Source organism: Galeopterus variegatus, unplaced genomic scaffold (assembly GCF_000696425.1).
Source record: "Galeopterus variegatus unplaced genomic scaffold, G_variegatus-3.0.2 Scaffold461, whole genome shotgun sequence".
NCBI classification, from domain to species: Eukaryota; Metazoa; Chordata; class Mammalia; order Dermoptera; family Cynocephalidae; genus Galeopterus; species Galeopterus variegatus.
Window position 1 is genome coordinate 325,320 of NW_007726572.1, and position 13,952 is coordinate 339,271.

Below are 13,952 nucleotides of genomic sequence, written 5' to 3' on the forward strand. Positions count from 1 at the left end.
GGAACTGAAAAACTAGAATACAAAAGCCAACTGGGCACCCAGGAATGATGACCTTGGAGCTCAGCCACCGAGGCCATATTTGAGTGTTGCTGAAAAAAGCAAGGCTGTTGTCTCTGTTGGCACAAGCTACCGAAATTGAGACAGAGGAGGAGGAGCCAGGACATGAAACCCTCCTGGTCCCTAAGCCAGGCACCATGGCAGCCGAGTGGTGCTAGCTGGAACTTCTGATTCTCTGTATCTCTTGCACCTTGGTATCACCTGTCCCTCTTCCTTCCATTTGCCTCTTCTGTTCAGTCCCTCTGGCCTCATATCTTCAGGTGAAGTTAATTCAGAATCGGAGGCCAGCATGCTGCATTTCCCTTCATTTATGCCAAGACCTCTGTGAATCTCACGCGTACTGTTTAGGATGCTGAACTGAGGTATGTGCGGGCGCACGCGTGCACTCACCACCGAGTCTGAGTGTGTGTACCCATGGTGTTTACTCACAGCAGCCTTGGATTAGCCCTGAGTGGAGGAAGTCTGAAATGCTAAACCTCCGTCCTTCGTTACTGATTCATGACAGCTTTGAGCCAGAATCATACAGTGGGAATGTGGAGCAGAATGCTCGTGGTGGGGAGCAGGTGGGGTGGGGTACCTTACATCCTATCCCAGCTCTGGGGTGGATTCTCATCTTGTCTCTTTTGCTGTTATCACCAAAAGGGAAAAGTTTGTTTTTTCCTCCTCCTCCCGAGGGTAATCCAGCTGTCTGCAGCAGCCTTGGATTAGCCCTGAGTGGAGGAAGTCTGAAATGCTAAACCTCCGTCCTTCATTACTGATTCATGACAGCTTTGAGCCAGAATCATACAGTGGGAATGTGGAGCAGAACACTCGTGGTGGGGAGCAGGTGGGGTACCTTACATCCTATCCCAGCTCTTGGGTGGATTCTCATCTTGTCTCTTTTGCCGTTATCACCAAAAGGGAAAAGTTTGTTTTTTCCTCCTCCTCCCGAGGGTAATCCAGCTGTCTTCTCACTCTCTGTAACACTTCCCCAGGTCAGCCTGCAGCTCTCGCCACACTGATCACTCCTATGGGCAGAGGATGTCCTTGCCCACGTGAAGGTCTTGGTTCCATCAGCTGTGGGTTGTCCCAGATAAACACACCATGATAGTGCCCTACCTCTTTCCACCCTGGCGTCTGTCTCCTCTCTCCCTTCCTCGTCTTTTCTGTTGATCCTTCATGGTTCTGTCGCCTTGTTCCCAGTTCCACAAATTTCTGTGGGATTCTACTCTTTTAGAGTCCTTAAAACCATGTTTTTATTTGATTTCAGACAACTTTAGGAGTTTGCGGAGATTCATAGTCACCTTTTGAGGATTTTTTTTAACCCCACCATGGTATTGTCTGGGCATTGTCTATTCTGTTGGCATCCATAGGTATTTAGGATTAGAGATTTGTTGGTACAGTCTGCTAAATAGGCATCTTAATTTTCTGTCCTTTACTTTCCTAAAGCCTGAATAACTTACCAGTATCTCAAATCACTGAATCAGGTAATCAGTATCCTCTTTAGTCAGTCAAGTAACAAATGCCTATCATTAGTTAATTCATTTGGGATATAATCCATGAACAGGTAGGCACTTCCTAGGTGCCTGGGGATACAAGGTTAGCAAGACAGACACAGTCCTGTTCTCATGAGTTTACAGGTCGCTGTCCAGCAGCTAAAGAATATGGAGCAATGTATAATTTAGAGTGGTGTGAAATTATGGAGGATCCTGAAAACTGGATGAGGAATTTGGATTTGTTTTAATGGGACATGAACAGCTGCTAGAGGTGTAAGTCAAGTAAAACAAAAATTCCTATTAGAATCTATCAACAAATAGGGCCGGTCCGTGGCTCACTTGGGAGAGCGTGGTGCTGACAACACCAAGTCAAGGGTTAAGATCCCCTTACCCATCATTTAAAAAAAGAAAAAAGAAAAAAAGAACCTATCAACAAATAATTATTGAGTGTTAATTTTTTACAAGACAAAGAAAGGACGCCAAAAGCACAAGTGCCTATTTTTATGACCTTAGGACCTAGCCATGACAAGGCGCACGCATGCGCACACACAACAGTATATGGGAAGAGTCAGATGTGCAGTGCAGAGAAGTGCCTTAGGAGCTGAAGGGCAAGTTCATTTAGTTCAATTCAACAAACATGAACTGAGCACTTATCATGTGTAAGCTGCTGTACCTGAGGCCCGGGATACAAACATGAATACAATAGTCCCTGATAGGAGAGCACAACTTACCTTAAGTAGCTTAATATAGTATCTCAGGTGCAATACAAAAGGAATATTAAGGAGGAAAGTATTTGTCAGAGGAGGGGGAAGAATGTTGAGAGGGCTTCACGGAGGGGCTGATCACACTTGTGTACACTTGGGCAGGCTGTTAAAGGATCAGTAGGAATTTTCCTGGCAGACATGGTGAGGAGAGCATTTAGGCAGAGGAACAGTTTGAGGCAAGGTGTAAAGATGTGACATGGCTTTGTGTCTCAGGGGAAGTATGATAGTTCAGTAAGGTGGGAGGATAAATTCCAAAGGTAAAGGAAGTGGTGGGAGATGAGGCAGTGGGAAGCATGGAAGGGGCATGAGTGGCACAGTCTGAATTGTGTTTAGAAATCACCCTGATGGTGTGGACTGAGAAGAGGGGAGGCTGGACCATACTATTGTGATATTCCAGGGAAGGATAATGAGGATCTAAGACTGTGACAGTGGAATGAGGTCAAAAGGGGTGGATCTGAGAGAGACTTAGGGAATGCCATCAACAGGACTTGGTGACTAACTGGTTTGGGGGAGGGAACCAGAAGTTGACTATGAGGCATGTGGGAGGAAGCATAAGCTCATGGGGAAAAGGTTATTAGTTCAATCCGAGCCATGTTGAGTTGGAGGAATCTGTCATTCAGGTGAAAGCATCCAGCTGCAGCTAGAGCTAAGGAGAGAGTTTGGGGATGGAGACAAAGTTAGGGAATCATCACCATGTAGGGGATGGTTGAAACCATGGACATAGATGAGATCACTTGTGGAGAGGGTCTGTAGCCCTGGGAACCCTGGGCTTGGGTGGTTAGGGAAGTTCTGTAACGAGTGTTGAAGGATCAGTAGGTTGGAATTCTGTGGCTCTCTGTGTATATTAGGTAAGCCCAGGACATATTAAGTAAAGAGGGTTCCCATAGGGAAATTAGGCATTGTATGTGTATTGGTCCATTTTTCTGTTGCTTATAACAGAATACATGAAACTGGGTAATGGATAAAGAAAATGAAATTTATTTCTTATAGTTTTGGAGCCTGGGAAGTCCAAGGTCCAGGGAACACATTTGGTGAAGCCTTGGTGGAAACTCCACTGAGCCCTGTGGTGACCAGGGTGTCACTTGGTGAGAATGGCAAGAGTGCTTTGCTTTCATGTGCTCTACTTATAAAGCCACCAGTCCACACCATGATAACTCATTACTCCATGAATGGATTAATCCATTCTTGACAGCATAGTCCTTATGATCCAGTCACCTCTTAAAGGCCCCACCTTTCAAATACCGTCATATTTTCCACCCACTTAAAACTGTTACATTGGGGATCAAGTTTCCAACACAGGTACTTTTGGGGACACTTTCAACCCATAGCAGTATGAAACCAGATTATGGCACAGCCTAAAATTGTGGCTAAGGAGGTCATCCTTTTTTTCCTGAAACTATGAAAGAATTTTGAATGAAAATGGTGTTTTAGGGTGATTGACTTGGCAGCAGTGCACAGAATAGATGGGGAGACCTGAGGCAGGTGGACTGGGTTAGGTGGCTGTTGTAGAATGCCATTTGTAAGGTGATAGGGCTTGAATGCAGCAGAAATGGAAATGAGGGGATAAATAGAGTGAGTTCAAGGAAGGCTCCAGAAGCCATGGCTGGAGGTTATGCTCAGGTGGAAGGCGTCTTGCATCTCGGTGGCTGGGAGGTAGATGGGCCTGTGAGTGCAGGGATCATGTTTTGTTTTATCCTTGTCTCTGGCACCTGAAACATACTATGTATGCTCAGTATCGTTGAGGGGATATATAAATGGTGGTAGTATTGAAAGAAATGAAAGAGTCTTAAACACTCAATGTGGAAAGAAGGTGATGTTCAAATCTGAACATGTGGGGTATTCCAATGGGAGATGTCCCACAGGTGATGAGCAAGGGGACACACCTAGCATTGCAGATTGCTTCAGCTCATCAAGTAAGTAGGAGCTGAGTACTACAGGAGGAGTGAAGATGAGCCAATACCTTAAAGGCTGTAGAAAGAAGAAAAATATGCAAATAGGCAGATAAAATGTTAAGGAAAAAAATGGTTACAAACTGTTCTAAGGATTCAGAGAAAAGAGAAATCCCATCTGGTTGAGGGGAGATGAGGAAGTCTTTGAGGTGGCATTTTTGATGGGCAAAGGGAGGGAAAGAGGAGAAGGTAGCTGGCACGATCCAGGCAAAGAGCCATGAACACGTGCACACAGGTGGGACATGACTGGACAATGCCAGCTCACTCTGTTTAGCTCAGATGTGCGGGATTTTTAGGAGACTCAATATTAAGTGGAAGAAGAGCACTCGGGGAAGAATGAAAATAAGATCCTGGCAGAAGGGTGGTTCCCCTTGCAAATCAATGCCCATTGCCCTAGGGCATCTGGTTCTCTGGCAGCCTATGGGATCAGGAGCTCTCTATTGGTTAAGACAAGACATTCTTTGATGGAGGAAAAAGGAAGCCCACATTTTTCTTGTGGCTTCCTTCTTTAGCCCTTCCCCCCTCAGACTTAGCCCACCCTACCCACCTGTGGAGAGAAGCTATGAAAGCTCACCCTGTCCTGGAGATGACCCAGGGCTGGCTTTATAGGGACTTAATAAGCCAACCAAATAGTTCTTTCTTTCAGGCCACAGAATCTTCAGGGAGAACAGGGATGGGAGGGAGAGGAACAGGTGAAGTCATTTCATGTTTATTTGCATGTATTAAAGAGGATACTTCAAACATATTAAACGTGAGAAACAGAAGTCTACTGTAGTCTGAGTACATCCCATGTCCCTTAGAAACAAATGTGCAAACATCTCACATGCAGACATGGGTACAAATTTTAGACAGGAAATATAAATTCTCACACTGTATATGTTGCTCAGAGGGTTAAAAAGGAATGGGTGTATATTTATGACCATGCATGAGAGAAAGATAGCTGTGTTTTGTGGCTTAGAAGATTCATTGTCTCTTTAGAGCTTTGAGAACCTTCATTGATAGGTAAACTAGGAGGCCCTGAACACACTGGTTGTTAAATGTTAATGTGACATATTGTGGTTGGAACCTGGCTCCAGAGTAACATGCAAATATTAGCTCTCAGATCACCTGAGCTTATGGACTTGAGCCTAACACAGCTGAGAGGAGCCTTAAAGTACCAGCTGACTCAACTGAGTTTGTTTTAGAGAATTAAGTACTTTTCTATACATAGTTGGGAATTTCTATGAATAGATGAAATAGTATGTCAGGTATGCTTTTAATTAATTGCTAATTCAACCCTGTAATGTAGGCATTTTTATTCTCCCTATTTTACAGATTAGGAAGCTGAGGCATAGAGATGTTAGGTCGCTTGCTTGAGGTTACCTAGTTAGTTAAGTAGTGGTTCTGAGATCGGAACCCTGGCAGAGCTCGTGCTGAGCAGTTAATTCTTAACCGTTAGGCCAGATGGCCTGGCACACTTGTGAAACTGCCTTGGAACAGAAAAAAATGGGAAGCTTATTCAAAACATGAATTTATCCTCCTAACCTCATAGGTCATTCAATATGTAGGAAATGCTGTGGAACCGACTCAAATAATTTGGTATAAATTCGTTTACCTTTCAGCAACTTCACACTTTGAGAAGCTTTGGATGTTTGTCTCCGTTCTGCTGAACAGAGCAGACCTTTCAATTTAGGTTTAGGCCAAATGCTCTCGATAATTAATGAAGCTGCTGAGGCCAATTCTAGGAAAAAATAACACATTAGCATCCAGCATGATGCAATCTGAAATGCTGGTGCCTTTGCTGTGGTTCTTCTTACACAAAGCACCTTATTGACATCACAAAACCACTGAGGGGCTCCTTCCAGTCACTAAAGGTGCAAAACCACCCTGGGCCAGGGAGTTTGCCTCTGCTGAGAATAAAAGTCATGCAGACATAGCAGCTGGGGCTGTTTCTTTTCCTTTAGCTGGCTTGTAGGCCAGGACTCCCGCTGCGCGTGTGCAAGCAAATGCAGTCCTTGGCGCTCTCCTTGGAAACCCAGAGTTTTGGCTTTACACCCAATCCGACAAGAAAGGTCACCCCCTCCCCGCCTTCCTCCACCAAACTACTGCCACAGCTATGAATTTTCACCAGCCCCACATCTGAAGTGAAATCTGGAAAAACCAGCTCAGAGCTTCTGAAGAAGCTGCTACAGGGAATTTTAACAGCAGATCGTCATTGGACATCCATTAGTTGGGTTACAAACATACACATAGACATACACCCCCTCTCCGCCTTCCTCCACCAAACTACTGCCACAGCTATGAATTTTCACCAGCCCCACATCTGAAGTGAAATCTGGAAAAACCAGCTCCCCTCTTCTGAAGAAGCTGCTACAGGGAATTTTAACAGCAGATCCTCATTATTAAAGGGCCAAAGTGAAGCTTGGGAGGCCGTTTACAAGTGTGTGTATGTCTATGTGTATGTTTGTAACCCAACTAATGGATGTCCATTGTGGAAAAATAAGAAAATATAAAAAGAAATAAAGCCCCTTCCTGGGATCCTGTTTTAACTGTACGCTGATTCCTCTTGTTTAATCTGGAGGTGGAGCAAGGTCATTATTAAAGGGCCAAAGTGAAGCTTGGGAGGCTGTTTACAAGTGTGTGTATGTCTATGTGTATGTTTGTAACCCAACTAATGGATGTCCATTGTGGAAAAATAAGAAAATATAAAAAGAAATAAAGCCCTTTCCTGGGATCCTGTTTTAACTGTACGCTGATTCCTCTTGTTTAATCTGGAGGTGGAGCAAGTTGAAGAAACCATTCAGACAGAAGTTGCTACAAATTTGAGTTTTCCACTGAATGTTTAGGGGAAGTAACTTGTCAATACCTCTTTCCTCTATAAAACTGCTCATCAAATTAGCGTGGAAGAAAATTAAACTGTTCACAGCATTGCAGAAATAAGGTTGTCAGATTTTCTTGGGATGGTGAGTGCACCTAACCCACTCTGCTGCTCTGTTGATCTCGGCTGGAGTCAGACGAACCTATGTCAAGAACTGTCTATTTGCTTTATTTTCCAGACACCAAATGGATTGCTTCTGACCCCGAGTCCACTGCTATCCAGCATACATTTCTGGAGCAGCCTTAGTCCAGTTGCTCCGCTGAGTCCTGCCAGGCTGCAAGGGCCAAACACATTGTTCCAGGTGAGTGTTTGGAAATGAACTCTTAAACACTGAACTGCTAAGGGAAGTTTTTCTCTAAATCCTGCACAGGTAAGCAGTGAGTTCTGCCAAATGTTTGGTTAAAACATTATGTTTCCAAAGGGAGTTCATGTTAATGGGGCTGCATACCAGATGTTTTCATTGAAGCAGAAATGGTGTCCTCATGTCAGCTATCCATACATGGAACAATTAGTCCTATAAGCATTTCGAATATTTTAATTTGACTATGAAAGGTGGAAATTTATTAAGGAAAAGGCAAAACTTTAATTAGTTTTTATGAAAGATCATAAAAGACTTTAAAATATTAATCCTATTGGTCAATGTAGTGACTTGCTTGAAACAAATTGAAAAATAAAAATAGTGAACAGTTTCTCCATACTGGGATAGAAAAGTTGGCCTGTATAATTCCATGAATCATAATCAAGTTCTCCTTGTGCTATACTTAAAAAAAGAGCATCCAGGGCAATTGGTTAAAAAATAATGAAGATGTAGCTGCTGTTTATCTTGCAGAACTCTCTGTATTAGGTGAGCACTTTCATTATTCATTTACACACTAGAATCTTGTAGTAGTGTCACTTGCTATCATGTGGAAATCAGTATTTCCTCTTTGAGACCCAAAGATAGTTACTGACCGACCAAAGTGTTACTGTGTGAACATGCGAGTACAGGTAGCATGGATCCTAGGGACAGGAATGAAGCACCAGTGGACATGGACAGGCTCTCTCTTTACCTAATTCTAGCCTTGTGTCATCCACCCTGAACCCTGTATCGCCCGTTCCCACCCCCAGTGTGGCTTACCCAAAGCTGGTTGTGGTTCTTTGGCTCCCATTGCCCTTAGCACTTAGCACTTTGTATTATTTTGTATTTGATTGCCTGTTGATCTGGTGATCTCCCCACTAGACTGTGGGCTCCCCGTTTCTTAAACTGGAACTGTGTCTTGTTCACTATGGTGTCCCCTACCATCTAGTACATTGCTTGGTACACAAATGATGCACAGTAATTACCGCTGACTGTCTGAATGAACATATGCCTAAGAATTCATAAAGAGATGTCTGGGAAAGGTAAGATCAAGTCTCCATGATCCTCTGAGTTGGTCAAGGTTAGTATTTGCTGAGTACCTCCTCTGTGCCAGGAGCTTAAGGATTTAAGGTCTCATTGGAAGAAGGGTGGAGCTCAAGAGGTTTTGATTGCTATCTTGTTTCTCTGGTTTCCGAGTGGAGTTGGGATAGGGTGTTGTGATATTACTATATCCCTGGAATAATCAGGTTTCTTTCTCTCCTGGCCCTTATTCCCATCACAAGAAATTGAGCTATGGTCACACATAGCCAACATGTTGATTTTTAACCATTTTAACTCAGGCAGGAAAGCAAAAAGTAGAAATAGTGAGCAAAAAGTAATGAACAAATGAAGTATTAGGAATGTTTTAGATTAGGACTGCTAATCTTTTGGTGGGGAGATAAAAGACCTCATTTCCTGAAAGACTCGTGATTAGAACAGCAGTATTCTCATATTAGGTAAAACAGAAAGGAGTTGTGTGACTACAGTAAGGTCCATGGGGGTAGGGACTGCAAAACTACTCAGAATCTAACACAGAGCTTCTGTAGAGTTCAGTGGGTATTTGTGAATAGTGAATGGCCCCTCATTTCCCTCCTTATTGGGAAGTCCATCACCTGCCAGGTGCAAGGCTTAGTGACCTTCTAGGAAAGCCACAGAGAACTACTCGCTGGGGGTTCTTTGAGATCCCTTGCCTTAGATACTAACCTTTTTCAGTCCAGTACTACCAACGGTTACAGTGGTCCATGCCCACAGTGATTCCATACATTATCAGGCTGTCTGGGAGTTGGGAGATACGCCTACCATCTTTTCTTCAGTCACTACTGTAGATCAGTGGTTCTCAAAGTTAGCGTGCGACAGAATCACCTGGAGGATGTGATAAAATAAGGATTGCTGGGTCCCACCCCCAGAATTTCTGATTCAGTAGGTCTAGGATGGGGCCTGATAGAAACATTTTTCAAGTTTCTAAAAATGCTACTGGTCCAGGAACCACAGTATGAGGAACACTGTAGACCAATGGTTCCTAATTTACATTTAGAATTCTGCAGAAGAGATTACTGCTTTTAAAAGTCTACCTGCTTAGAGTTTTCATTTCAATCTTGATTTCACTAAATGGACCTGTTCTCTCTTCTGGAGCCTTTCAAAATACAACACTGAAAAAAAATTACAACCTGGTCTGGATGGCTGACAGGTTGCATGGTCTTAGGCCACCTTTTTGTGTTTGGATACATGACAGTAAAAAAACAATTTTGCATCTTCTGAATTATTCTTCTTCTATGAAAAGTACAGTTGAGTGTGGTAAAAAAGAAGCATCCCCTGATATAATTATTATAGCAGGTTATAGCAGATATTGAAGAATTTGAGGAAAGGGGAGAGAAGATAAGACACTAGCCTTTCTGGAAGAGGTTGCTTTATAGTTGAGAAATGTTTTAATAAAGAGAGAGGTACCAAAGACATGGTGCTAAATGTAAATATAGAACCATGATTTTCAAATAAATCTACTTCAACTGGACATTTTGGCATTTTGAGCTTGTCTACAGTATGTCTGTTCCACCACATCTTTTGAAATAGACTTTTATCAAACTTGGAATACACCTAGTAGGCACAGATACATCTTGAGACAAGGCAGAACTAATCAGGTTGTCAATTGAGAATGTACTCTGTAATTTTTAGTTCAACAAATCCAACCCAGTAAATATTTACAATGCTCTGCGACAGGGACTAGGGGAAATATAACATGTGAGTAACAGACAGGTAAACAGAGTTCTGCAGGAACCCAACAGACAGAGTAGCTCTTTCCCCCTGGGGACTGGACAGAGTCTCAAAGGAAGAAGTGGTGTCTGAGCTGGGAAGAAGGGACAGGATTTCAACAGAGAGTAGAGCACATTTTAGACTAACAGATCTGCATGATTCGGATATGAAAGTACACAGTCTACTGAGGAAGAAACCGTGTGACAGGAGATCGGGTGGGAAAAGCAGCTGTGGGCCTTGGAAATTATTACACTACTTCAAATACCAAGAAAAGAATCATCTCTAAATAGATTCCTATGGCCACAAATGTATTTAGAATACATTTCAGAGCTAAGATTGAGAGGAAGACTTTGAGTTGGGTTTGAGGAGTAAGTAGATGATAAAAATTAGGAAGAGGCAAAGATTAATAAATGATTAAAAGTCTGGAAATACTACTAATAACAATAGTTAGCATTTACTGAGGTCTTTCTATATGCTAAACACTGTTCTAAGCACTTTTCATGGCTTCTCATTTAATACTCCCAATAGTTCTATTTTAAAGATAGGAAACTAGGGCATAGTGATGCCCAGGTTACCCAAGACCACACACTAATAAGTGGCAGAGCCCTGATTCAAGTTGAGGTTTATATTCCTAACCACTGTTTTCACTTAGAGTGAGCACCAGAAGAGGAGCAGGTTTTGTGGGGAAGCGGCATTGGTTGTGGATGTCTAAAATGAAATGGTTGTCAAGTCCCAGCATGGTAGCTGAGGACAAAAGTTTTGGGAATGTTGCAATTTAAGAAAGGGGACTGTGGTGGGAGAATAATAAAAATGACTAAGAAATAAGCAAGAAAAGCAAGGCTAATTAAGAGAACCTATGGCAACTGAGTGTATAGAAATAAAGAGCTAATGGGCTGGCCCGGTGGCGCACTGCTGTAGTGCGCCGCTTGGGAAGCGTGGCGGCGCTCCCGCCGAGGGTTCGGATCCCACATACAGACCGGTTCCCGCTCACTGGCTGAGCGAGGCGCGGGAGCGACACACCGAGGGCTGCGATCCCGTTGCCGGTCCCGGTCCGGTACGGGCGCGACACTGAGGGTTGCGATCCGTTGCCGGACACGGAAAAAGACAAAAAAAAAAAAAAAGAAAAGAAAAGAAATAAAGAGCTAAGGGCAGAAACCAGTAATTTATTTAAAAAAACAGAAAACAGTAACAAAACCAAAGCCGATTCTTCTGAAAACACCAATAAGATGGACAAAAACCAAAAAGAGAAAAGATGCAAATAAACTAAAAAAATTAAAATACAAAATCTGCTCTTCTTCCAGTGTTCACTCTTAAGTCAATGGGAATAGTGGTTAGGAGCATGGACCTTAAATAAAAGAGTGTAAGCTATATATGCAAGTACGTTTGATAATGCAGTTAAAGTGGATAAAATTCTAGAAAAAGTAAAAAATCCCAAAGTGCCAGAAAAGAAACAAAAAACCTTGAATATGCCAATAACCATTAACCACTAAAGAAATTGAAACAGTAATTAAAGATAACCTCCCTCTCCCCCAAACCCCTGCCAAAATAAGAAGCCGGGCAGTTTGGTACAAACGGATTTCAACCAGACAGTTTAAAATTTGACTTTGCTGCTTATTATCTGTGACCTTCAGCCAATCAGAACTTCTATGAATTGTTTTTTCATTTGTAAAATGGGAATAACAAAATTTACTTTACAGCCCCTAGATATCAAATGAAATGACAACCCTTGATAAACTCTAAGGCACTAGATGTAGTTACTGAAGTAGCTTGTAATAGCAAAACTACGTTTACTTGTTCTGCAAATATTTATTGTACTTCTAACATGTGCCAGGCTCTGTGGTTTGATATCTAGTGCTGAAGTTTAACATTTAGCTTACCTGGACTAAATCGGAGTTAAACTAGAAGACAGACTAGGAGATCATTTTGACACATATATATTCCTAGACAATGAAAAATCTAGTTGCCAAGTAGTCACATATCAAAAGGAGAACTTTATTCTTGTTCAGTTGGGAGCATGGCTGGCATTTGTTTCAAACCTGAAACTTGTTATCAAAGCATACCTTTATCCTACCACTTATCCTACTACAGAAATTAATTTCACTCTTTAAGTTTGTCATTTATGGGTGGTCTAAGAAGTTTGATATTATTTATCGTTTTAATTAGAATATTTTCTCAGCTCCAAAATAAAAATAATCTATTCTAAATCTTTTAAGATAAAAAACATTCTTCACTTTAACAGTTATTGAGAAGCATCTTTGTAGTACTCTGGAAAACTCATGGCAAATTTCAAAATACGGTGCTAGAAAAAACTGACTCTGTGGTTTAAAAATTTTTTTTTCTTATATTTAAAGCAAATCAGCATTCTAAGTAACTTAGAACCTTTAAAAAATAGTATTAGAATGTGCTTTAGCAACATGTAACGTACTTGTTTTTTCTAGCAGCCTATGCATATATGAATAATTACGGATATTTTCTGGGCATTATCCTGTTTGATCGCATTGTCATCTTCCAATTATTCTGTAAAACAGATTGGCAGCTGACCTCCATCACAGGGGTGATGAGAGTACTGAATTGCTTTGAGTCTGCCTGGGATATAAAGAACCCAAGTTTTTACCAATGGATTTGCAATAATTATTTTATAAATCTTTTGCCCCCTACAGTTCCCCACACTGCTTAATGGCCACATGCCAGTGCCAATTCCCAGTCTGGACAGAGCTGCTTCTCCAGTACTGCTTTCTTCGAACTCTCAGAAATCCTGATGACGTCTGGCCACAATTAAGGACTCATTAACTGATTAAACAAATTTGTCCCCATGGGCTAGTTTACCTGTGTCATGAGAAGGACATTGTGAAACCCTCTGTTAATTTGGTTTGCACTTTTCATAACATGGATAGTCTAGATTTATGTTAGCATTTTAAAAACTGTTTTTTTTTATATATTCAAGTATATATGAAAATCTGTTTTGCATTAAGTGAATTTTAATGTTTTTGTTTTTATATCCTTGTAGCTCTTAAGTGTTGAACACTGTTGACAGTGAAGAACTTTTCTTAATGATTTTCAGTATAACTAATAAGGATGTGAAGCTTTTTTTCCTCTTTAATTCTGCATATACTGAATTGTGCTTCTATACTCTATAACCAGCTGTGCCTTCCTTTGCATTTAGTTTTATGTAAATGATTTATATATTTTTTAGTATTAAGAGAAAATGTTTGAAAGACAAAAATTAGTATCAAACAGCTCTCTAGTAGAATTGCATTATTTTTCATAAATAGGCAATATGAAAGCATATTCATATCATTTTTTTTTGCTTTCAATTGTATAAAAATTGCCTTAAAACCTCTTTTGAACTGAAATTCAGTAAATGTAATGTCCAAGTAATGTTTTTATAAGAATAAACTAAGCCATATTTAGAGAATAAACATTCATAAAGTAAAATGTTCTAAAGTGCATTTTTCAAAAAATGAACTTTGAAAGGTTGTCCTCCTAGCTATTTACAATATCTTTCAGATTCCTCCCAAACAAAAATATGAGATGGAAAAGCTACATCAAGTTCACGCTATCCAAGCCCTTGGAATGTTTTCTAGGTTAGCATATTCTTATCTCAAAAATTTAGCCCCAGTTCTCCTAATTTCCCATAGAGAATCATACTCATCTGATATATTCAGTGTCAGTATGAGTTAGGGTTGTTCTAAATCCCTGGAACTATAATTAACAATTAAAAATCTA

General features: G+C 41.2%; 1 protein-coding gene across 1 annotated transcript in view; it reads left to right on the forward strand.

Moving 5' to 3' along the window:
* Window positions 1–13,661, forward strand: part of ELK3 (ELK3, ETS-domain protein (SRF accessory protein 2)) — a 71,075-nt gene extending 57,414 nt beyond the window's left edge. The window contains exons 4-5 of the mRNA XM_008569060.1: window positions 7,281–7,403; window positions 12,887–13,661. Of these exons, the coding sequence (XP_008567282.1) occupies window positions 7,281–7,403; window positions 12,887–12,985 (222 nt within the window). The 3' untranslated portion in view covers window positions 12,986–13,661. The remainder of the gene's footprint in view (window positions 1–7,280; window positions 7,404–12,886) is intronic.
* The last annotated feature ends 291 nt before the right edge of the window (window positions 13,662–13,952 follow it).